At 49.0% G+C, this 23,122-nt stretch overlaps 1 protein-coding gene across 7 annotated transcripts in view; it reads right to left on the bottom strand.

Annotated features, from left to right (window-relative positions):
• Positions 1 to 23,122, bottom strand: part of NAV2 (neuron navigator 2) — a 405,016-nt gene that overhangs the window by 50,619 nt on the left and 331,275 nt on the right. For 4 of the 7 annotated variants that reach the window (XM_066251118.1, XM_066251120.1, XM_066251124.1 and 1 more), the window contains 8 exons: positions 19,753 to 20,044; positions 18,326 to 19,028; positions 14,834 to 15,301; positions 14,098 to 14,163; positions 12,670 to 12,714; positions 10,142 to 10,302; positions 7,850 to 8,038; positions 1,074 to 1,126 (listed from right to left, as the gene is read on the bottom strand). In XM_066251118.1, the coding sequence (XP_066107215.1) occupies positions 1,074 to 1,126; positions 7,850 to 8,038; positions 10,142 to 10,302; positions 12,670 to 12,714; positions 14,098 to 14,163; positions 14,834 to 15,301; positions 18,326 to 19,028; positions 19,753 to 20,044 (1,977 nt within the window). The remainder of the gene's footprint in view (positions 1 to 1,073; positions 1,127 to 7,849; positions 8,039 to 10,141; positions 10,303 to 12,669; positions 12,715 to 14,097; positions 14,164 to 14,833; positions 15,302 to 18,325; positions 19,029 to 19,752; positions 20,045 to 23,122) is intronic. The other 3 variants (XM_066251121.1, XM_066251123.1, XM_066251119.1) reach the window with 2 other exon arrangements.

Genomic DNA, 23,122 nt, shown 5'->3' with positions numbered 1-23,122 from the left:
CGACATTTTATAAAGCTTTTAAAATGAAAGCCAGGACGGTGTGATGACATTTCAGACAAGACAATTAGCTGAAGAAGAGTACTTTGGAGTTGGAGGGGTGAGGTTGGTAGGAGTAGAAGAGAGCATTTCTAGGTCCTTTGAATCAGACCAACAGTAACAGAAGTCTGCTTGCCATTGGCCTAAGTAAGAACAGGCAGGCGTGGTCTCTTTAGTTTGATTCTTGGACGGCCTTTTTCTTACAAGGAGCTGTATATAGTATGTCCTGCTCTGTAGCCTGGAAACCAAGCATTACCAAAAACTGAATTTTTGAAAAAATAAAACAAAAAACATTTGTTCTCCACAGAATTAAGGGCTAAAGAATTTTCAATCATCAGTTAACAAAATATTTTTTTCCTATGGGAATTCCCAAACATTTATGCACAGAACTATAGAAAGTAAGCACCACTGAACAAATCTAGTACTATATTGATGACATTTGGCTTTTGTTCAGTAAAACTCTCACTGATGGCAGCGAACATTTCTGAGTGCTTCCCCTGGGCCGTGTGCACAGTATTCATCATTCTACATGCATTTTCCTATTGTTTGCAAATTGATGTTTTGAACACCTATTAAGCACTAGGAATGAAAGGATAAAAAAGCCTTTGTCCTTAAGGAGTTTATATTGTAGCAAAATGGAATCTTCAGAACATTTCATCCTCATTGCAACTCCATGAGGTAGGGATAGCTATTCTTTCCATTTCACAGATAGAGAAACTGAGGCAGAATGATTAATAAGTCGTTCAAGGCTTTTCTTTTCCAATTCTACCAGCAGATGGCCAAGGATTCTCACCTCTTCTAACTGGTTAGCACCCACAGCACACTGCCTCTTTAACAAAGCAGCCCGTTCCTGATTTACTGGCTGGTACACTATCATCAGTATCTGTTTATGAATTTCAAATCTTTGTCCCTAATTAATTGATCCCCTTATAAGGAAAATTCTCTAGGAAAAAATGCTGATATTTTATTCTTGACACATGTGATAAAGAGACCCCAGCGCATACGCTCATAACTACAAAGCACTGATTTATACTTACTGTTGAATAAATCGAGGATGTGCTGGAAACCAAGGAGAGCGATGATCCGTGAACTATAAAAAAAAAAAAGAAAAAAAAAAAAAAAGAAGGTGAATTGCAGAACTGGCTGCTATGGAGACAAAAAAGGGGGGAAGGACGGGGAACACAGCACCGTCGGGCTATACAGGCTCAGAGCAGCCCTGACCCAGCCTTTCCAGGTTTGGCCACAGATCAGCGTCAAATAAGGACTAATCTGTTGAGGAGTCAGTCAATTTTCTGTTACCACATTCATTTTTTTTCCCTACAACACTCTAAATACTTTTTAAATCTTAACTATCAAAATAATACAGGATTACTTAATGAAAAATTTCAAGGACAGAGAAGGGTTAACAAGCATAACCTATGTGATTCAAAATTCTAATACCCAGGGGCAACCTGTTACCATTCCAGCATATTTCATTTCTTTTCTTTTTTTTCTCTCTCTAATGTATTCATTTAGGGTTGAACCTGTCATGCATGTATTTTTTATACACTACTAGCATCTGTCACTTGTCTATGCAAAAGATGAACTGATGATTTTGAACAAAGGAGGCTGGCGGTCATAGTGAATTCATTCTAGATGAATGAACATTTGTTTGGAAAACATAGCCAGTGAAATACATATTCTTCATTCGATTTTTATCATGTCTACAAAGTGACTATCACATGGTGCCGTCTTTTCTGTTTCTGGCTCAGAGCCATTCTCAGACCCTCTTAGCACCCTTCTTGCCCTTAGTCAAGGGGAGACATTTTATTAATTGCTTTCATGTTATCTTAAAACATAGTATTTTCTAAGACAAAGTATTTTGGCTGATTTCTCTTTTTTTCCTTGGTACTCTCTCAACAACTTGTTTGAAAAACAGAAATATGCCCGTGGAGACAGCATAGACCTTTTAATTTTAATTTTATTTATTTATTTTTTTACAGAGACAGAGAGTCAGAGAGAGGGATAGACAGGGACAGACAGACAGGAATGGAGATGAGATGAGAAGCATCAATCATCAGTTTTCGTTGCGTTGTGACACCTTAGTTGTTCATTGATTGCTTTCTCATATGTGCCTTGACCGTGGGCCTTCAGCAGACCGAGTAACCCCTTGCTCGAGCCAGCGACCTTGGGTCCAAGCTAGTGAGCTTTTGTTCAAACCAGATGAGCCTGCGCTCAAGCTGGTGACCTCGGGGTCTCGAACCTGGGTCCTTCCGCATCCCAGTCCTACACTCTATCCACTGCGCCACCGCCTGGTCAGGCGACAGCATAGACCTTTTAATTGGGCAAGCTTTTCTGAACACAGGCGGAATGCCTATGCTCCCAACACTGCGCCATCCCCTTTGGTCTGAGGGTCGGAGGCTCGGAGGCTCGGGAGTGTCTTTCCACGTGTACTCAACAGCTTTCACTTACCACCCAAGGAACGAACTCACCTTGGATCAGCAGTCAGCAGAAGCTACCTGCCCATACAGTATCTGAGAAACGGCTCAGTGTACCACCCAGGTGCCTCCTGTGTGTGGTTTCTAACACTGAATCCTGCACATGGCTCTCAGGCATGCCTTCAATAGTACTTTGCCTCTTCAGAGTCTCTGCCCACACAGTCCCTTTGTTTAGGAGGTACCTCCTTTCTGTCTGTCCAAACCTTCAATATCAGTGCACATTTCCATGAAGCCTTTCCTGATTTCCCTGACAGCCACTTGGATGGGCTTTCTCCTCCAGAACCCACCCTGCTCTTGGCTTGCCCTTCCAGCCCTCTTCTCTCAGCAGGTGCCTGTAACACAGAGGCTGCCCCTGCACCGCCGCTCACATCTACCTTCCTTAGCAATACCCAGAATTCTAGATCTTTGCCTCTATTCTTCCTCTATCCATGACTCATCTGATTCATACCCCATAAAAATTCAGTTTGTAAGTTGTTAACGGTCAATAATGGCTTTCAGCGTTAGTATGTCCACACATTAACATGTCCCAATCTAGTGACCTAATGTTCCAAAGGGGTAACCTACTTCAGCCCCGTAACACAAACAGCAGTTGGGAGCTTACACTGGAGGCTAAGCTGACAGGCAGAGACGTGGGTAACACAGCCCCTTACTCACTCACACCTTTCAGTCACACCGCCCTGCCAGACGCCTGCTCCGGAAGCCTGCACAGGGTTGCTGTACGGCTGATGGCTGCTTGAAAGCGGAAGTTTATTCTATTTCCCCACCTCAGAGACTTACTGACACTGCCCTCACTGACACTGCAGGGGGGAGGGGCTCCAGGCAGAGAGGAGCACATCTGGCAGCTTCCAATGGAGGTACTTATCTTTCTCTTTAATGAACTCCTCTCACTTGGTCAATAGCAACAGCAAGGCTGTGATCCACAGAAAGATTTCTTGATTTCCAGAGTCAACCCCAAACTTACCGCTTCTCGGCCTTCTGGCTAAGATGAAGTGCAGAGTCAACCCCAAACTGACTGCGGCTTGCCTGAACCCCTGCCCTTGGCACTACTTCAAGTGAACTGAGCCAAGTGAAAGCTTGGGTTGTGTGGCTTGGATACTCTTGGACAACAAAAGGCGTATGAGAAAGTTACAACGCCAAAGGGGCAAAGGCAGGCCATGCGTTTCCTCTCTATAGCTATACCACCAACATTTTAAAGTTACAAGGCACCTAGGAGAATATCTAGGCCATCTCTGCCGTCCAGCAATCGGAAACGGAGAGAGGGTAATGAATGACCTGCTCAAGGTCAAACAAGGATTCAGGATTTGCTTGCTTTGCCCTTGAGTGACCTGGTTTACTGGTTTCTGGTTTTCTTTCTTTCCTTTTTCTTTTTTTGTAAAGCCCTTTGGTAGATTTCAGAATTATTTCCTAAACCCGTCATTTAATCTGCAGATAGACACAAGCCAGAACCAACGTTCGGGGAGATGCTCAACGTAGGGGTGAAGTCACTAGACCGATGAAACCAACTGGGCACACTCCAGCCAAGAAACACCCAGCGCTTGGACATCACACTCGGGCCTCTCACACACATATTCGGCTTCACGCTCATCAAAGCACTTTCTCACTTGTGAATTGTTTGACATCATCCTCATCAACACAGAGAATTTAGAGGTAGTATGTCCAGATGGGGCGACAGTTTCTACCCCTCAATTAACAGAAGAGTAAATTAAAGCCCAGAGAGGCTAAGGGATGTGGCCGACCACACACAGGTGGTCAGGAGCCGAGAAACAATGTGAATCTAGGCATCGCGCTCTAGTTCTCACTTCCCTGGGCGCTGCTGAAGGAGCCGGGACCAGGGCTGCCATCCCGAGGGCTCGCAGACTGCCCTCTCAGCCAGCCAGGGAAGCATAGCCGAAAACAGAGATCGCCCTGATGAAGGCCCATGGTTCACCTCAGACAGGTAGGAGAGCCCAGCGATGGCCAAGGCGGAGTCAAATGTCAAGGAAGAAATGAATAGAAAAACAGATGGCTCAAATCAAGAGTCTAATAAAATCTAGTCCTGGCTGCACAAAATCCTCAAACCACTTCTTCTGTCTCAGTTTTCTCATAAACAAAATGGGGATGAAATGGCCTTTGGGGAGGAGAATAAAATAAAACAGGACAAATCATCACAACAGCCAGAACCAACTGAGTACTTACTATAAGCCCCTTTCAAAGTCATGTTGCCAAGTGCTTTCCAGGGTTTATCTCTCCTAATCTTCACTTCGATCCTTTGAAGCAATACCATTATTTTCCACAGTTTAGTGGACAGGAACTGAGCAGGGTCCTGTCCCTTACCCAAGTCTCACCGCTAACACTGAAGTTGGCAGGATTTGAACTGCAACTGTAACTCAGGGGTGAGAAACACAAGTCAGCCACAACGCGAGATTGCTTTATTAACTCAAGATTTCCTTATTAACAGCTGTGCTTCTCCTGTGGATTCCACACAAAATGATCTAGACTGCATGTGCTCTTAGGGATGACTGGTACAGTCATTAGATTTTTTTTTCATCCCAAAGACATCCATTTGAAAAATGCTTGCAAGCCTCTCCTAAATGTATGCTATTAAAGTTGACTTTAAAATTGCACAAAGCATCTGATGGAAAAGTAATTTACCTGAAATAACTTTGAAAGGTTGTGTGTGGACCATGCCTGTATCTAATCTACATAGTTATGATGCCCACTTCCTTCAAAAGAAAAGATGCTTATCAAATCCCACAAAGTCCTTGATAAGGACTTGTGCTAATTCTTCCTAAATGTCTATCCTGCTATTTGGCATGCAGGATACCTTCCTGACTCGTAGAAGGAGGTTCTAATGTAAGATGTGAATATTTTTCAACTGTTTCTGCAACAGTGTAAAAAATTCAGAAGAGGGGGGAAAAGTCTCTACCAGGTGGAATTAAAAACATGTAACTAGACTTGGGTGAAATATAAAAATCAAAATAAATGAATAAACAAAGCAGAAAATACCTCAGAGATACAAAGACTAAACCGATGGTGGTCAGGTTGGGAGGCTGGGTGAAAAAGGGGATCAAGATGTCTAAATCGGCCGTTCCACGTAGTCACAAGGAGGTGAAGTACAGCATAGGAAATACTGTCAATTGGGGGATCACTTGGTAAGTTATATAAATGTCTAACCACTATGCTGTACACCTCAAACTACTATAATACTGTCAACTGTCATTGAAAAATTAAAAGAAAATTTTTAAAAAGAGGCAAAAACACTTTTTTTTTTGCATGTCTTACTTTGTCATCGTAATAACCTTAGAAGAGATAAAATCAATCTGATGGCAAATTTCCCAGAAGACGAAAACGTTATGTGTTTACAGTGCACCGACAGCAGTCCCCACCTCTCCTCCACAAACCTGATCTTCACCTCTGCCTTCCGCTTCACGTCATCGCGGACCATTAGGTTCACAGAAGTCGAGACACCGCTCCTGGGCGAGTGCATTTTTATCAGCGTCACTTTGATGTCCAGATACTCCCCCGTTGTGCTGCCTGACAGCTTGGTGCCAGGAGGAATAAAGAAGAGCTATCTGATGAGGATACCATCAAGACCCTGGTCCTTTATGAAGCAAAGTGTGCTTGCTTGTCTGGACAAGTTCTGTACCACTCACGGTTCCCTTAGGGATGCACAGGGCAGAGACAATGAATGTGGCACAGGACACACTCCACATGTGAGTCTTCATTGGGAAGGCTCTGTGGCCATGCTTGGCCGGCACGCTGACTATGAAAAGAAGTTTAAGACAAACTCCTTCACCTTGGGGTCAACGTGTCCTCCAGTATCCCTGCTCGGAGAGGTTCAAGCACTCATTTCTAGCTCTTGAACCCAGTGAAACACTCTCAGGCCCTCGGGCTCCACCCTCCTTAATCTTCGGTCCCAGCAGGTTCCCATATATGGATTCACAGACTTGCATCTGCTCACCGGATGTCACTGAATGCAGGGATACATAAACGAGGGTGGAAAGGAAAAGCTGCTAACAAGATGAAGCAGGGAGCAACTGCTCTGTAACTGAACTCTTGAAAATTTCGGTAAAAATGTACACTGGGCAAAGCAGAAGCCCATGTCCCGTTCTTCTCTCCCTCCTGACTTCTGTAGGGATTTCTGAAAAATCACAGGTTGGTTTGCTCTTTCCTACCAGGAGGATGCTTCCCCACGCTCACAGCGGCTGGGAGCAGAGGGAAGGGCCTAGGGCTCCCCTCCCACATTCTGTTCTGTTTCTGGGACCAAAACAAACCAGCAGGAAGGTACAACTAGAGATACAGCCCCCAGCCTGGGCTCCACTTGCTCTAAGAGTCCCCAATCTCTGGCTGGGGACTTCAGCTGCCAGGACACTACTGCTGAAGCCAAGCGGACAGGCTGTGACGGGAATAACATTAATGGGTGAGCATTTTATGTATTATCTCATTTAATTTTCATTATTCTATGAGCTGAGTATTATTATTATTCCCATTTTATCAGTGAAAAGCCAGAAGCAAAAGAGAGGTGAATTGCCCAAGTCATATACCTAATAGACAGTGAAACTTAGAATTCAAACTCCGATCGTCTTCCTACACATTCTTAGCCATGAATTAGCCAGTGAGGACTGCCTCCAATGTGCTACCAGCCCACCTCTGGGGAGATCTGTGGGAGTGGGCGATGTCCCTTCACAACATTTTGACTGCTCGTTCGCCTAACTCACACCTGGTGTGAAGGAATACAGGGAAAGAAAAATGAACCAAGTTAGGAAGATGGCTGGCCCAGCCACCCACAGCATGTTTTTTACCCCAAGATTCTGATTCAAATCCACAGAACACACAACGCTAATCCCCAGAATTCCCAGGTAGCAAGCAAAGAAGGTAAAGGGCATCACCAAATGCAATCAACCTGAAACACGGATGCCCGAATAAAGAAGCAGAAAACTCCAGAGTGCAGCGGAGAGGCACGGCAGCCCGCAGCCCCCGGCGCTGAGCGGGGCAGCGGCCCGGGGACACGAACTCTCCAGGAACACGCTCTGCCGAGGCGGGGAGCCGGCGCTGAGCCGCAAGCTGGAGGCTCGTGCCAAGAGGCTGTGGCCCACATCCAAGAGAGAGAAGCCTGGCATGGAACCCAGGCAGCTCTGAAGTTCCCCAGTGTTTCTCAGGGGCCTCTTTCCTCGAGGCCAGTGAGGTTAACTTGGGGTCAGACCCCACTGTTCACTCCCCCAGCTGACCCTCCGAGTGAGGGGGACAGGTGGAAGCACTTACAGGTGGACAGTCAGGTTAACGACGTGACCTCGGCAGAGGGGACACTGGACCGCGCCCCCTGACCCGCGGGACGGACGGCCAGGCTCATGGCTTACCTTCTTCAAACCCATCCCGGAACGAGCCGGAGCGGCTCATGGTCCTGCTCTTCTCGTCCAGGGACATGGAGCTGTTCCGGAAGCGGCTGTCAGTGTACGGGTCGTACTGCCCGTCGGCGTTGGAGAGGCTGTGGGTCCTCAGCATGGTCGGGTTGGACAAGCTCATCTGGGTGACAGTGGTGGGACTCGCTGGAACGAAAGGAACGGAGTCAAAAGGGTGGGAAACGCACGTCCCTGTTCAAATCCGGGCCGGGGGCAAAGAGGATACGGCTTATTATCAGCCATATCCGTCCCTGCCAACTTCTCTCCCGCGTCTACTTTCTAAAAGGTAGTCACAGCAGCATTTGAGTTACACACGGAGAGCTAAAAATAAAGGAGCAAAGGTGGGTCAGTTCCAAAGCAAAGCTCTGGGCATCAGCTTTCCAACTTGGCACGTTCAGACAAGCCAGTGTCACCTTCCAGGCATGAGCTAATTACTCCCTGGGCTCATCTGGAACAATTCTCTGTAAAGCCAAAAGCCCAAAATAGTTCCACCGGGCTTTTTTTTTTTTTTTTTATTTAAGTTTTTCTCTGTGTCATTTCTTTTTTTTTATTTATTCATTTATTTATTCATTATAGGGGAGAGAGAGAGAGAGAGAGAGAGAGAGAGAGTAGGGGGAGGAGCAAGAAGCATCAACTCCCATATGTGCCTTGACCAGGCAAGCCCAAGGTTTTGAACTGGCAACCTCAGCATTTCCAGGTTGACGCTTTATCCACTGTCCACCGGGCTTTTGATCAGATGGGAAGCATTTGTGCCTGACAAGAAACTCCTGCCTCACAGAGTTATGGTCGGGAAAGAACGACACGGACTTGGGTCCCGTGGCCTCAGATGGGGAACATGGAGTAAGGGCGAGCTTCTCCGTAGAGGTGGCACATGTACCGTAGCCGCGCCCAGCCTTCCTGTTGAAAATCCTGTCGTTTTAGTTACGTACAACATCTCAGATGTATCTCTTTAGTTAACTGACAATGAAGAGTGAAGTCAGACTTGATGACAAGCCACAGCTGTCCTTAAAGATCCTGAGCTGCCTGACCTGTGGTGGCACAGTGGATAAAGCGTCGACCTGGAAATGCTGAAGTCACTGGTTCAAAACCCTGGGCTTGCCTGGTCAAGGCACATATGGGAGTTGATGCTTCCAGCTCCTCCCCCCTTCTCTCTCTCTGTCTCTCCTCTCTCTCTCTCTCTCTCTCTCTCTCTCTCTCTCTCTCTCCCTCTCTCTGTCTTTCCCTCTTCTCTCTAAAATGAATAAATAAAAATAATAATAAATAAATAAATAAAGACCCTGAGCTTATTATTCACCATAGTCACCTCTCTGAAGATGGAGCCAGGATGGAAGAGATTACCCCTCTCAGTCTTCCCAAGGCTCCGCTCTAACGCTGCCACCTTCACGGGTCCTTCCCGTCATCCCAGCCAGGACTGACCTTTCCTCTTCCTAAAAGGTCAGTGTTTTTCAACTGCTGCTCCACAGACCAGTCCACCAGAAACATGGGCCGGTTCACGAAAGTGTTAACTATCCAGATGTTGTGTGAAAATCGTAGACCCAATGATCTTAGCTGAATTCGCTTGGGCTCAGGGTGATTTCAACCTTAGCAGTCCCCCAAATAATTCTATTTTCACTGGTCCCCAAGTGTAAGAAGCTTGAAAACCACTGCTATAAATAATACTTGCTACCTGATCACATTCAGTTTCTACATAGTTTCCTGTAAAGCTTTGGATGTCTCTCCTCCCCCCCGATTTGTAAGTCTGTTTGGGTGTGTTTGCCGCTCTAAAATAGAATCCGCTGATACGTCAGCAGGAACCGTGTTACAAATTCTTCTCCTTCCCCCACTGTGCCAGTCATTCTGTCAGTAGGAAGCACTTCCCAGAATACTTGTTCAATCAAAACCTGATTTTTATTTTTAGCTTAATAAAGCAATGAGGATGACCGAACACAGGATGTGCAATAAAATCCGTTCCTTCAGGTCTTAGAAACAGGATACATTTTCCTCAAGAATGGGACGGTTAGCTGTTTGCTATAACCCTGGTCTAATCAACCACGGAACAAAAAAAAATTATTGATTAGCATACCAAAAACTTTTCCACTTCCTCTAGTTCATTTGCTACTGACCTCCTGCAGTCAAACTACATTGCAGAGGGCTGATCAGATAACGAGAGCATGAGCCCACACGTCTATGGCCAGCAGGTCCCTCTCAGACACAAGCTCACCTCTGCCCGAGGGAGCTGATCCACACAGCTAATGACAAGTGGCTACTCACCAAGCTGGGAAAAGTTGAATCGTGTTCCGGAGGGAGAAGTGACACTGGAACCCGAGGAGAAAGGGGAGTTGGCAGCGGTGTCCTGCAGGCCCCCGGCGGAGTGGGACCGTAACCATTCCTTTGCGTCTTCTTGTGTGCGCAGCTGGGAGGTGGGAGTGTACCTGGACGGACAGAAATCAAGCTGGGATGAACGATGAACAACGCTCACGAAAATGAACTCCGGGAGCTGACGATGAACACAGATCCAAAGATGATGTTTAAAAAACAAAACAAAAACAAAACCAGATCGCTACACATCCCGAAACTTACAAAGCTGCTCAAAACTTTTTTTTTCCCCCCTTATGTGGCCGCCTTTGGGGGAAACTGCAATTCCTTTTGGTTTGGAAGTAAGACAAAAAGGGAGCAAGATCGGTGAATATTCAGAAGAGCCGTCATCACGGGGCGTATCTGTAACATGTTGATTCATGACAGTGTCATGCCAAAGCCCCCACCGTGACAGGACTGAAGCAACAACACAAGCTGCCGTCAGGGCTCTGAGGAGGTTTTATTAGATAACTCCCGGCTCTGCCTCCTAGAGCACACGTCCGTGGCCGTGACTCCCAGCGTGTCAGAACCCAGACATGAGAAGGTGTGCGGACAGCGACGCTTACAGTGGGGACTGAGATCTACACAAAGTCTTCATGAGAAGAACCTCCAATCACTGTGTCTCACACAGGGAAGGGTCTTCAGAAATCATGCATTCCACCTCCTCATTTATTCTGCAATGTATTCAGTAATGATTTATTGACTGTCCCCAATGAGCTAAGTGCCTAAACAGACATTATCTCACTGACCCCTGGGTTAGGGCCTGCCTTGAGTCATGTGCCAAGATTTTTATCTATTTTGTCTGATTTCAAAATTCATGCTCTTCTCATTGTGCCCACAGGCAGCTTCTCAAATTTCTCAATCACCCAAGTGGCCAGAGAGCCCTTAGACTCACAAACAGGTTACCATGGGGTGACTACTGATTATATCAACACTGGGATTCTTTTAGCTTAAAAAAAAAAAAAGGAGTTCGGTGGTGTGCTGGTATTGGATATGTGTATGAGGGAAAGAAGGAGCTAGAAAGGGAAAGTCCTAGTGAGAGGAGTGTAATGTGTCTTCCTTCACGTTTTTACTCTAATTGATGCACTTATAACTTTCCAGGTCACACCAACTGCCTGAAGACAGCCTGCACATAGCCCTATTCTGAATTTTCTAAAAACCCCAATTTAAAAAAGCCAGAGCTACATCATTTTCATAGGCTAGACCCCCTCCAGAAATATCTACAGCATTCTGAAATGTTAATTTTGAGAGAGGTTAGCTTCCTTGTGGGGCAACAGTGGGGCATCAAGTCCAACTCCTATGTAAAAGCAACCGAAATTGAAGCATCTGGCAGGGTGGCTGACGATCAGCCTCATCAGCATGATGAAAACTGTTAAGTACAAAAGGCCTTGCCAGCTCCCCGTCCAAGGCCACGCTGGTGAACTTCCTCCCGTAGGATGTCTGCTGGGGCAATTCAACGCTTTTTAGATTCTTAGAATGGGCTTTACTCAAAGCTCCTATCGAACAGAAGCATTGATACCTACCTCACGTTACTGTTCAAAATACTCTCAGCCTTACAAGCTACGGGTTATCGACTACAGACATACGTGACAGTGTTGAAACATTTCATTCCAAGTTCCTTTTTTTTTTGCAAAAGCACATAATGCTTAGTGCAGGGTGAAGCTGATGTTACAAAGGAGGTGTTTAGAGAGCAGGAGAAATGACAGCTGCAACCAAGAAACATTTAAACCATGGGGCAGGCGTTAGAACTGAAGTACCCCTGATTGGCAAAGTGAAAATGGTGTGAGCCACGGTGACTTATAGCGTCTTGTTTTACCAGGACTGGCGCCCACAAGGAGCCAAGCCATGATGGGCATTGAAAAAAAGACATCAGCCCCTATAGCCCTCCCTTTCTTTTCACTAAAAGACCTGAGTGCACCCATGTCTTGCTGGGCATTGAAAACTGACCCAATTTTTGATTATCATCTAGACCAGTGCAAAGTATCCGTCCTTAGCGAATTTCCATGGACCGCAAGTTAAATAGTTTCTTCACATTTAGGGGAAAATATTTCTTTCCTCTTTGGCTCTTGTCCTGGGTAACAAATCAATATAAGTCATGTCCTTTCTCTTGGAGGATAGCCCGTGAACAGAATGGTCATGGTGATGTGCTCAGCAATTAAACCCACCGGCCCCAGAAGTAGCAGCAACTGCTCTCTGGGCTTGCACGGGGATGTGGGTCATGACGTGGCTTTATGACACTAAGCCTGGAAAAGCACAGCCTCTGCTCAAGCAAATAAGCCAACGAATGGAGAGGTGACAATGAGAGGGTGTGAGAGGAGCGGCCGTCCAAGGTCCCACTGCAGTGGCCAAAGCGGGGAGCCCAGCCCCAGCCGCCCCCCCCCCCCCACCAGCCAAGCCCCAAAGCCACAGCACAGGGCATGGATGCAAGGAGGAAACACAGATACCTGAGTCCTTTCTTAGGCAAAGTGTTCCTATCAAGGTGCGGGTCACTGTAGGAAAGTTAAAACAACAATGAGAACTTCAGAGAAGCACAGAAGAGAGCAGGCGCTGTGAGGAGGGCAAGGCTAAGAAAGGGCTGGAGAGATCCGGGGAAAGAGACTCACTTCACCAGGGAGGCTCCCTTATCCAGCGGGGTGTGCAGCACAATCCACAGGACACCCAAGAAACCCAATCCTTGGCCTACGCTCACACCACTGGCTGCTTGACCCCGAGTCCCCGGGAAGCCTGCGCCACGCAGCCCCACAGGTTCAAAGCCAGACTCGGGGGCTGCCACACCTGGAAGCAGAGCCCGCGCCTTCCGCTCCCCAGTTGCCCATCGCTGCACCATCGCCACCGCTCCCCGGAGAGACGGAGGCCAGCTTCTCCGCACCACTAGCTCCGGGCCATCCCCAGTGCCACCGGCGGTGACTTCAAGTGAGAGAAGGGACTTGTTGAAGGGTTTCAAGGGGCCTGCCGTCTGCATATTTGGAATTCGTAAGTGAATTCCAGGTCCCTCTCAGTTTCTGCAGTCCTTATTGGACGGAGCTGGGAGCGGAGCCCTGGGCCCGAGTCGGGGCATGTTACAACTTGCTGGCTGATAAAGTCAAGGCATTTGGATTTCCAAAGAACAAGGGTTTAAAAGGCATGGTCTGCGAGTCTGACAAAAACAAAGTTTTTGCTGTTGATGGGGTGAAGAGGGCTTTCATTAATTATTTTTTTTCTTAGTGTGAAACAACATCTGCTTGTTATGTTTGGCCAAGCCACAGCTACTCCCCAAATTTAAGGTCACTATCCATCTCTGAGGCCCACCCACAGGGCAGCTGGGGGCAAACAAGCCTCTTCATTTATAAAGTCTCAAGACTCCACATATTCTTTTTCATTATGGTTACAGGAAATGGGCACACAGAACACAGCAGCCTGCAAGACATAAGGAGCCAAACAGCAGCAAAGGACTTTGAGAGGGAGAAGAGCCAGCTGCGTGGGGAGTGGAGAGGGTGGGTGGGGGACACAAAGGTGAGGGCCAAGCCACACGGTGGGTGGTAGATCCTTTCTGGGCTTGGAGGGGGAGGGGAGGGTGGGGGGAAAGGGTGGGAAGCAGGAGCATGCCACAGGAAGGCCGAGATGCAAGTGAGAGCTTCTGCCGCCGCCCCAGTTTAAGTGGCAGGTTTGAGGTTCCTTCCCAAGCTGGGAAGGGAGGGGCCCGCCCTACCCCACCTCTCCCGGGCTGCAGCGAACAGACCCTCACTGGCATGTCTGGGGTCACATACTACACTGGAGCCGTGATCACAAGCGGAAGCCTCAAGCCAACAGCCTCACACAAAACATCTGGCTTGACACAGATGGGCAGAGGAACCTAGAGGCTCGGTGGGGTCCCCAGCCTACAATGTCATTACCTGTCCTGTTTCCTGGGCAAAGTACTTCTGCAGAACTTAGGGCTAGCGGCAGGGGAAGAGAGAGGGCTAGAAGTCCAGGCAGGTAGAAAACAAGAGAAGGAACATTAGACTGGAAGAAAGGGGAGGAGTGTTGTTATATATATAGTGACTTCTCTCCTTCCCAGCGCTGATCCTGGCTTTTCTTTTCCCCACTGTGGAGATAATGGGCACATCACCACTGCTGCCCAACTGGGAGCTCTGGGGGTACTTTTTGCCTCCTGATTTCCTACCGCTGGTCAGCAGCCCTTCAGTAGGAGGGTGTCTGCCTTGATGACAACCAAATCAACCCCGCTGCCTAAACAACATCCTACCACACCCCCCATGACTGCAGCCGGCCACCCACTCTGCCTGCACGATTACAAGGGAGGGGAATGAAGCAATTGATGAACAAACACAATAAAATGGAAGGATTTCAAAGGTGGAATGCTATTTCAAATGGATGTATTAAATCTGCCCCCAAGAGACTTCTAGCCACTCCAAGCACTGAGAATAACCACAATGAAAAAGATAACAGGAAGCAGAGCTGAGCTGAATCCCATCCCAAACTGGCTTTCCTACAGAAAGACACCAGGGATAGGGAGAGAGAGAAACCTCCCAGACAAAGGGGAATTCACATGGGGGATCCCTAACGCCATCCTTTGTCTCTGGGAAAGGAATCTTTCTGAGAGATACGGGCAGCCGACGGCACATCACCAACCTTTCTGACAGTGTGGTCTTCACACTGTTGGTTCTCACAAAGGGAGTCAGGGCGTCGTCCTTAGAGGAGGCGATGAGGCCCGTGGAGGAGTTGTGGCTCAGCCCCCCTCCACTGCTGAGGGAGATGTCAATGGACTCGCAGCTGGTGTGGAGGCTGCTGACGGACTGGAAGCCCAGGCCGTCCTTGCTCACTGCCGAGGAGCTGCTGGCGTTGGTGCCCCAGGTGAGGCTGTTGGAGGGGCCCGAGTGGGCCGAGCTGGGGCTGGAGGCTAGTGGAGACTGGTTGATGTCCGCATTCTTACTGTAGAGAGGACTGCTGCTCCCGCTGCTCAGGACGCCGCTGCCTGAGGGGGACTCTAAGTTACCTGGCTGGGTCAAGGTGGCATGAGGGTTGGAGATGACCACCGAATTTTTCATGTTCTCAGCTGAGGCGATGGGCACTTGCTTGCCAGGCTTCCCACCAAACAGTCTGTGAAGAGACAAAGGATTGTTTGGGTTGAACACCCAGGGCCAAGGGGCTCGGAGCTGTTAAAGTGGGGGTGGCACAGGTACAGGAGCCGAGGGAGTCCCTGGGGGCGGCACAGGTACAGGAGCCGTGGGAGTCCCTGGGGGGGGGCACAGGTACAGGAGCCGAGGGAGTCCCTGGGGGCGGCACAGGTACAGGAGCCGAGGGAGTCCCTGGGGGCGGCACAGGTACAGGAGCCGAGGGAGTCCCTGGGGGCGGCACAGGTACAGGAGCCGTGGGAGTCCCTGGGGGGGGGGCACAGGTACAGGAGCCGTGGGAGTCCCTGGGGGCGGCACAGGTACAGGAGCCGTGGGAGTCCCTGGGGGCGGCACAGGTACAGGAGCCGTGGGAGTCCCTGGGGGCGGCACAGGTACAGGAGCCGAGGGAGTCCCTGGGGGCGGCACAGGTACAGGAGCCGAGGGAGTCCCTGGGGGGGCACAGGTACAGGAGCCATGGGAGTCCCTGGGGGGGGCACAGTCACTTCTATAGAAGTGGCCACCGGCATTCTATTGGGAGAGGCCACCTGGACAACGGTGTGTCACCAGGTTCCAGTTCTACGCTGCGGCTGAGACTCTGGCTCTCCCTGAGCCAAAGGGCAATGGAGATTAATTTCCTACAGGATTATCCATGCTGGCCCAATATCTTGCTTCCTTTTCTTTCCATAAATGAAATAACTAGAAAACTGCCCGGGCCCGGGAACCATCTAGAAAGAGAAGAGCTGTCTCCATCATGTCTGTATCCATGACCCCAGGCACAAAGCAGGCGCTCTGTTCTATGACCGTTTAGCTCTGTAGACTTGGTTGCTATGATCTCTAAGCACACCATGTAGAACCAAGAACCCGAGTCTAGACCTGGATGTGGCCTGGGGAAAGTGTCTGTACAGACTTATCCTCTAGGGAAAGCCAACCTGAAAGGTTGGTCTCTGAGGGCCAGGGCGCTGGCACCACCCACCAGCGTGCACAGAAACCTTGCTGAGCGCACAAGACGTTGGACCAGACACACGGTGCGCCCCGTGTCTCTGTGACAGATACACAGAGATGCCATTCCACGTCATCCGCCCTGCTCACGACCAAAATGTGCTGTCAGAACACAAGAATGGCACACACGAGTCCCTCTTCCCCTGGCAGAGGGATACCTGGCAGACTGGCAGAATTGTCTTAAAGTTATGGGGCAGTATGTGCGCTTATTATGCAAGTAATGCCATCCACCAAAACTCTGGTGGGATAGGTATCTCAGCCATGTGATGAAGCCACTGATAGGCAGGTGGCCTTTCCCCAAGCTACACAGTGGCATGAGTTCGATCTCCGTCTTCTCCAAACAGTCCTTACAAATCTCGATTATTATAAAAACAAACCACCGACCGACCACATAATCAATCCTCATGACAGTATCTGGTGACAAAGAATGAAATATCCTATTGTAGAATCTTGGCTTTAGAATGCTTATGCATTTTCAGTAACGGGGACCTCACTACTTCAAGAAGCAACTCACCCCAGTGCCAAGGGCTTCCAGTCAGAAAACCAAAATCAGACCTATCGTCTTCACTTTTCCTCACCGAGCCTCATCCTACTATGTGTAACTTCACAGAAAAAGCCCAACGTTTTCTTGAGGAGAGTTTTCGCACTTCATCTAAGCTCTAGCTTCTCCACACTGAGGCACAGTGAGAGTGTCGAGAACACCCGGACGATTTAGTGAAAATGTCATTACCAGGAACTGGCTGGAAAGGTGTTCAGTGTAGACCCTAAGAAACTGCGTGCATTTCCAAGTGTTCTATTACCCTAGCCTAAGGGTCTAGTAAAATGTCTTTGTAGTTACTAAAGGAAATCTATAATACCAAAGAGCGAATATTACATATAATACTGGAGGCAAGAAGCAGAGAAAATTTTCATTTACAAGGCAGTCTTAAAACAACAAAGAGCAGCCCAATCGGACCTTCCCCCTGAAAAAATAATCATTACTGAAATTCTAATAATCAAGTCTAGACAAAGAACAGCGAACTGTTTCATTACACCTTTCATGTGGAATACTTCTTCTGAAGTCTCTTCAAACATTCCGATTCATCCCCAAATATGTACACATGCGCATAACTTCTATTTTTTTCACTGCCTGGTTTTCTGTCCTTGGGACTTACTCTTTCCTATGGCCTGACATTTCCCGGGAAGGTAGACTTAAGCTCCGTCCTACGCCTATGCAGTGTGAGGATGGCCCAGCGGATGCGGGTACCATAATGAGATACTATGAACAGGCGAAAGCTGTATAAATTTGAAGGAAAGTTTAATAAGAAACAGAGAATAATATTTTCATGTAAGAATTTCCATTCAGTGTGGAAATGTGAGAAAAATGCCTTTTTAAGGTAATAGGAAATCAATTTCTCTCTTTCAGACACACTTCTGCTCCAAAGTTTTTTTGTTTTTTAAAGCTAACATTTCCGAGACTGATTTGGAACTATGCATGCAGTTATAAATAAGTATGCGGAGAATATCGGACTATTTGAGCAAAGAATTTGGCAAAGATCACTGTCTGGCATAATGGTGAGGAATCTCAGCCACAGAATTAACCAGACTTCTCCGGAGCTACCCATCCAGATCTGACCGTAGCTAATAACTTTTACTGAGTACTTGTTATGGGCCAGACACAGTTATGTAGATTAATCTTCACAAGAACTCTGAGGTAGGTGTCGGTCTCCCCATTTTACAGATGTGAAAACTAAGGCATAACTCTAAAGAAAGTTTACATGGTGGCTAACTAAGGTGAACCCAAGATTTGAAAACAGAATGATTGATTACAGAGGCTTATGATTTTCATCCTAACACAGAAACATCATCATCAGTTGACTGCAAAACTGTCGGCAATATTTGACCAAACAGCTGTATCCTAGGACTGAAGTGGAAAAAAACAGAGGCTGCTTTAACTAAGAAACAGGAAATTATTAATCCAGGACACCATGATATACATTCCCCCTCCGCTCAGTGCCAGTCACCCACTCACCTGCGGAGCGTGGGGGAGGCCACGTCAGGGTACTTGGTGCCGGGCTGGAGGGTGGCCTGCGCTGCACTGGACACCGGCTGGGCCGCTGGGTTCACCTTCACTGAGTTACAGGAGGCCACGCTCTCGCTGTCCGAGGAGATGCCTTTCTCCTTATCCGTCTGGTTGACCAGCCCTGGCAGAGAGCTGCCCAGGGCCGTTTTGGAAGGCTCCCTCAGCTTGGGCACCGGCAGGCCCGCCGACTTGCTGCTGATGTTGGAATCGATGCTGCTGGTGCTAGACCTGTTCCCAGCCCCATTCCGGCTGGTGGACTTACTGGGCCGCGGCAAACTCCGGTACTGCAAGTTTGTCCGGGAGCTGAGAGACAGATACCCGTCGTCCTGGTTCTGAGCCCCGTCCATGCTCGTCTTCCGACCCGTGGACCGACCCACAAGCGCCGAGGACTTCGGGATTTTGCCCAGTGTGGCTGACCGGCTCGTGACAGTGGCCCCGCTGGCTGTGATCATCGCCAGCCCGGCAGCCGAGCCACTCTGTTTCTTGAACCCAAAGCTGTTGGCATTGGCCATGGGCGTCCTGGAGCTGCTGGGGAGGGGCTTTTTGGATTCGTCACCGCTGCTGCGGCCTGCGTCTGACGGGGACCGCTTCACCTGCGAGGCTTTGGGCGAGAGCCGTCCTTTCTCGGACACCTTCGCATCGTCGGTTTTTCCTGAGAGAGAAATCAGCCAGGTGAATCCACAAACCAAGAAGCCAGCTCAGCCTCCCCCTCCTCCAAAGACCTGGTTCACTTTCTCCTTGGGGAGAGCAGTATCCTTGGGGGGCAAAGGAAAAAGCTTTCGATAAAGGCAATCTAGTCTACTGCTGTCACTGTAAGCCTTTCAGGAGATGGCAATGATCTTACTCATTGGCACAGCAGTCTAAATTTACCCAGAATAAAGCAAAGCCAGAAAATCGATGCTTTGCTGGGGAGAGACCCTGACTTCCCTTCAACTTTCTCGCTCTGTACATTGAAAAGATGTTCCTGACATATTTTAGAAGGTGCCCTTGACTTCCTGCAAAAACGCTTCCTCTGTTTTTACACACATCCCTGAATCATGGAAAATACACCCAGTCAACATCCCAACAGCTTATGAACACATGCCCTGGAGTGTTAGTGCTTATCCAGCACAGGGCCACAGCAATTCACTATGGCCTCAGAAGAAGGACCGTCTTCAGACTTTAAAAGCTCCCACAACTTAACATATTTCCCCTTGGGAAAAGGACGAGACGTGAACCTTTCTGAAAACTGGTTATTAGCAGAGTCTACACCCTGAGAACAAATACCTGAGCATTTATAGGGACTTATAAAACAGCATCTCTTCACTAGACTGGCTGCAGTTCTGGTTTTCAAACGGACACTTGTGGATGCAAGACAGCGTGTGCTTCTTACTCACCAGTTCCCGGGGTCTTGAGCGTGCCCGCCGGGGCAGCTGGCTTCGTCCTCGGCATAGTGATGCCCACCTGAGCCGTCATGCCTCGCCGCCACGAGCCCGTCTGGGAGATGACAGGGTTCTTCTTGCCTGATGTGCTTTTGTCGGACTCGTCGGACACGTCCGAGGGGTTCCGCCTCCACTTTGACCCCGGCTCCATCTTTACGCCGCTGTCTGACCCTCCGTCGGACTTCTTGACGTCATCGCCCGACCAGAGGGAATTCCTCTCCACCTGCGAGTGCTTCTCTGCGTCGGTCTGTGGAGGAGCCTCTGAGTTAATCCCTCCTAGATCCCAGGTTAGAGAGAGCCTCACCACAGAGCAAAAATGCCAATGCGCTGGCTGAGATAAGGGGAGAAGAATAACCAACTACTTGGAGCTGTGGGGGCCTTTGTACTCGAGTTATCTCAGTAGAAAGCCTGAATTTTTTGGGTCCCAGGAAAGTAAAGAATATAAACATGTCCTAGAAGGGAATGAGAAGAGAGTAAAAAAGGGGCCAGAGGAAAAGAGGGAAGGAGCCCCACAGAGAACTGTGAACAGACAGATGTGGCAAGAATTCAGCCACCACCTCCCTGCCCCTTGGCGACAAACCGCTAACTCGGCAGCCTGATCCTCAGCCAGCATCCACCTCCTGGCCCGTCCCCCTTTGTTCTGCTGTCTCCCTGTCACTCCACCGGCAGCAAGATCTTCGGATCTAGCGCAGCGCCCCCGTCTAACGCGCCGAGCCAGTGAGCGAGCCCGTGAGGGTGGCTGTGAGCCCCACTCAACCAGGCGGGAGAGCGGCTGAGAGGGAGACACATCCTCCAAGCCCCTTCCCCCCAGTGCTAACAGCCAGCGGGTGCCTGTTCCCACCCCAGCTCCATTCACATGCCACACTGCTCGGCTCCGCTGGTGGAATTCTGTTCAGAGGAGGGATATAATTAGCCAGCTTTCTTTGGAAGAGCCCTGACCTGCTTGGCCACGGAACCCAGGAGGGGACAGAAGTGTGATGTTAATGATTTGCCGTAGGGAAAAGGCAGACAGCTCATCTGAATGCCTCGGGGGTGTCCCTGAAGGGTCAGGCCAGTCCAAGGAGGTACCAGTTCAGAGAGGCCAGGCAGAGAACGGGGAAGGGAGGTCGGCAACACCTCAGGGTGGCTATGCAAAGATAGAAGCCCTTTATTTGCTCTACTTAACTACCTAGAGTGGGCATCATCAGCAAGGGAGGAAATCAGAATGATTGCCTGGCCAGAATCCGGCCTAATGCCTGTCATCCAAGAGAAGTACGAACACCTTCCTCTACCAAATTCCCTGGCTGGGTGGGATAAAATCTAAAGACAGGTGGCCCAAGTTCAATCGTTTCTCTCTCGCCACCATGGACTCTTTCTCTCTTAACCCCATCTCCCCTATTGAACGCCACCCTCCATTATAGGCACATCACCCCTCAGACACACCCTTGTGGAGAGGACAAAAACACTCCCCAGCGGTGGGAAGGACGCTCATTACTCAGCGGCAGTGAGGGACACAGAAGGAAATGTCCTACATCTGAGCACAGAGCAGGAGCCCTAGCAATGCTTGATGAGGAAATGAATGCAAGAAAGAACACTCGTTTTTCAAGCTGCAGCATGTCAACAAAATGATGTCATCAGGTCCCGGCCACTATTGGGTCAAATAGGGTAAAGTTGGTAAGTAGTATCGTCTTCATCTCAGTTTTACAGAGGAGTGGAAACAAAAGCTACCACTCCCTGTCTTAACCGCCCCAGCCCACGTCCCTGCCTTGAAACAATTCCAGCATATCCGTTCAGCCAGAATGTCCTCGATGTAGACTGCTCGCCAGGCACCACGGAGGCTCTGAGGATCTGCGGGTAAGACTGGCTCCCATCACTCTTGGGTTGGGGACGGTCCAGTGAAAGGGGCAGAGATTGGATAAATAAACTTAGCATGTATCATATCCTGGGTACTGCATTTGTTCTTTTAATATTCATTCCTATACCTTATTTCCCCCAATCAAATTGTAGTGGTGCTAACAGCAATAGCAATAACAACAAAATTTATTAAGTACTTACTATGCGTTAGGCACTGGACTAAAGGGCTTTGCATGTATCTTTAATTTAATCCTCACCAAAATTCTCTGAGGTAGTTACAGTTCACAGCCTCACATTTACATGCGAAGACTGAGGTGGGGTGGAAAAGAAATGCACCCAAGATCACACAGTGAGGAAGTGGAGACGCAAGTATTCCAGGGAGTCCACAATTTATCCATTTTATGCCATGCTGCCTTCCTGGAGAAACAGCCCAAGGACAGGAACCATTTCTGCTTGCCCAGCGGCTCCTAACACGATCCCAGCACCCAGTGGACTCTCTTTCCATACCGGCTGGCTGGTTGTTCCCACACTCCAACCCCAGAGCAGCTCCAGCCTAGCCCCTGGATGGGGCCACCAGAGCTCCGATTCCACCAGTGCTGGAGAGAATGCCCGTGGCCCTGGAGCAGGACTGTGGCCGGAACCTCCCCCTCCAGAAAGAACCTTCACCCCATCGTCACACCCCCACAACTTGGTCCAGGGCAGCAGCCTTCCCACAGCTACCCTGCACAGTGGCATCTGCCCTGGGACATTACTGGCTTTAAGCTCACATCTATCTCCTTAGCAAATCCTTCCTGAGCCCTGGGCCAGATCATATGGTGGCACCACTAGCTATCGAAAGATGAAAGAGTCCCAGCCTCTGTTCCCAGGGCTGACGACACAAGGCCAGCAGGACAGCCTCGTGGGGATGCACAGAGCTGTACCCTCCCCTTTGTTCTTGATGCCTTTGTCAGCTCTTCCCATCTCGCATGGCGTCTAACTTTGGAATGATTTTTCTATTGCCCCTACCTGGAAGTCCATTTACTCATTCAACACCCATCAGAGAAACTGGAGAAATAGCCATACAGGAGAGGAGAGAGAGCCTGGAAGATTGGAGACTCCATGCCCGAGGGCCCAGGATCATCAGGGACTGCACAGGGGAGGCCGATCCTGATGGGGGGGGGGGGAGAACGTGGGCTCGGAGTCTGACAGACTTTGAGGTCAAGTACTGGGTGCTGCCGTGCCTCTGCTGTATGTAACCCTGGAGGACGTAGCTTAACTTTGCTGAGATCATTACCTTGTAGGCAAAACAGGTATGATAACAGACAGGTACTTTAGAGAGCTAGTTGCCAGCAGACAGTGAGCCAAATGTGGAGGGACTCAATATGCAGTGGCTCTTTCGTTAGGAACGCCCTCACCTCTGAAAATCCTCAGTGCTTTAGTATGTCTCCCATTTCTGTCTTGTGCTGTGTGGACAGGGTACTTGTCCTTCCTGCTATTGGGCCACCAGCCTCTA

This window comes from Saccopteryx bilineata, chromosome 1 (assembly GCF_036850765.1).
Source record: "Saccopteryx bilineata isolate mSacBil1 chromosome 1, mSacBil1_pri_phased_curated, whole genome shotgun sequence".
Lineage (NCBI taxonomy): Eukaryota > Metazoa > Chordata > Mammalia > Chiroptera > Emballonuridae > Saccopteryx > Saccopteryx bilineata.
This window is presented reverse-complemented; position numbering and strand designations above follow the sequence as displayed.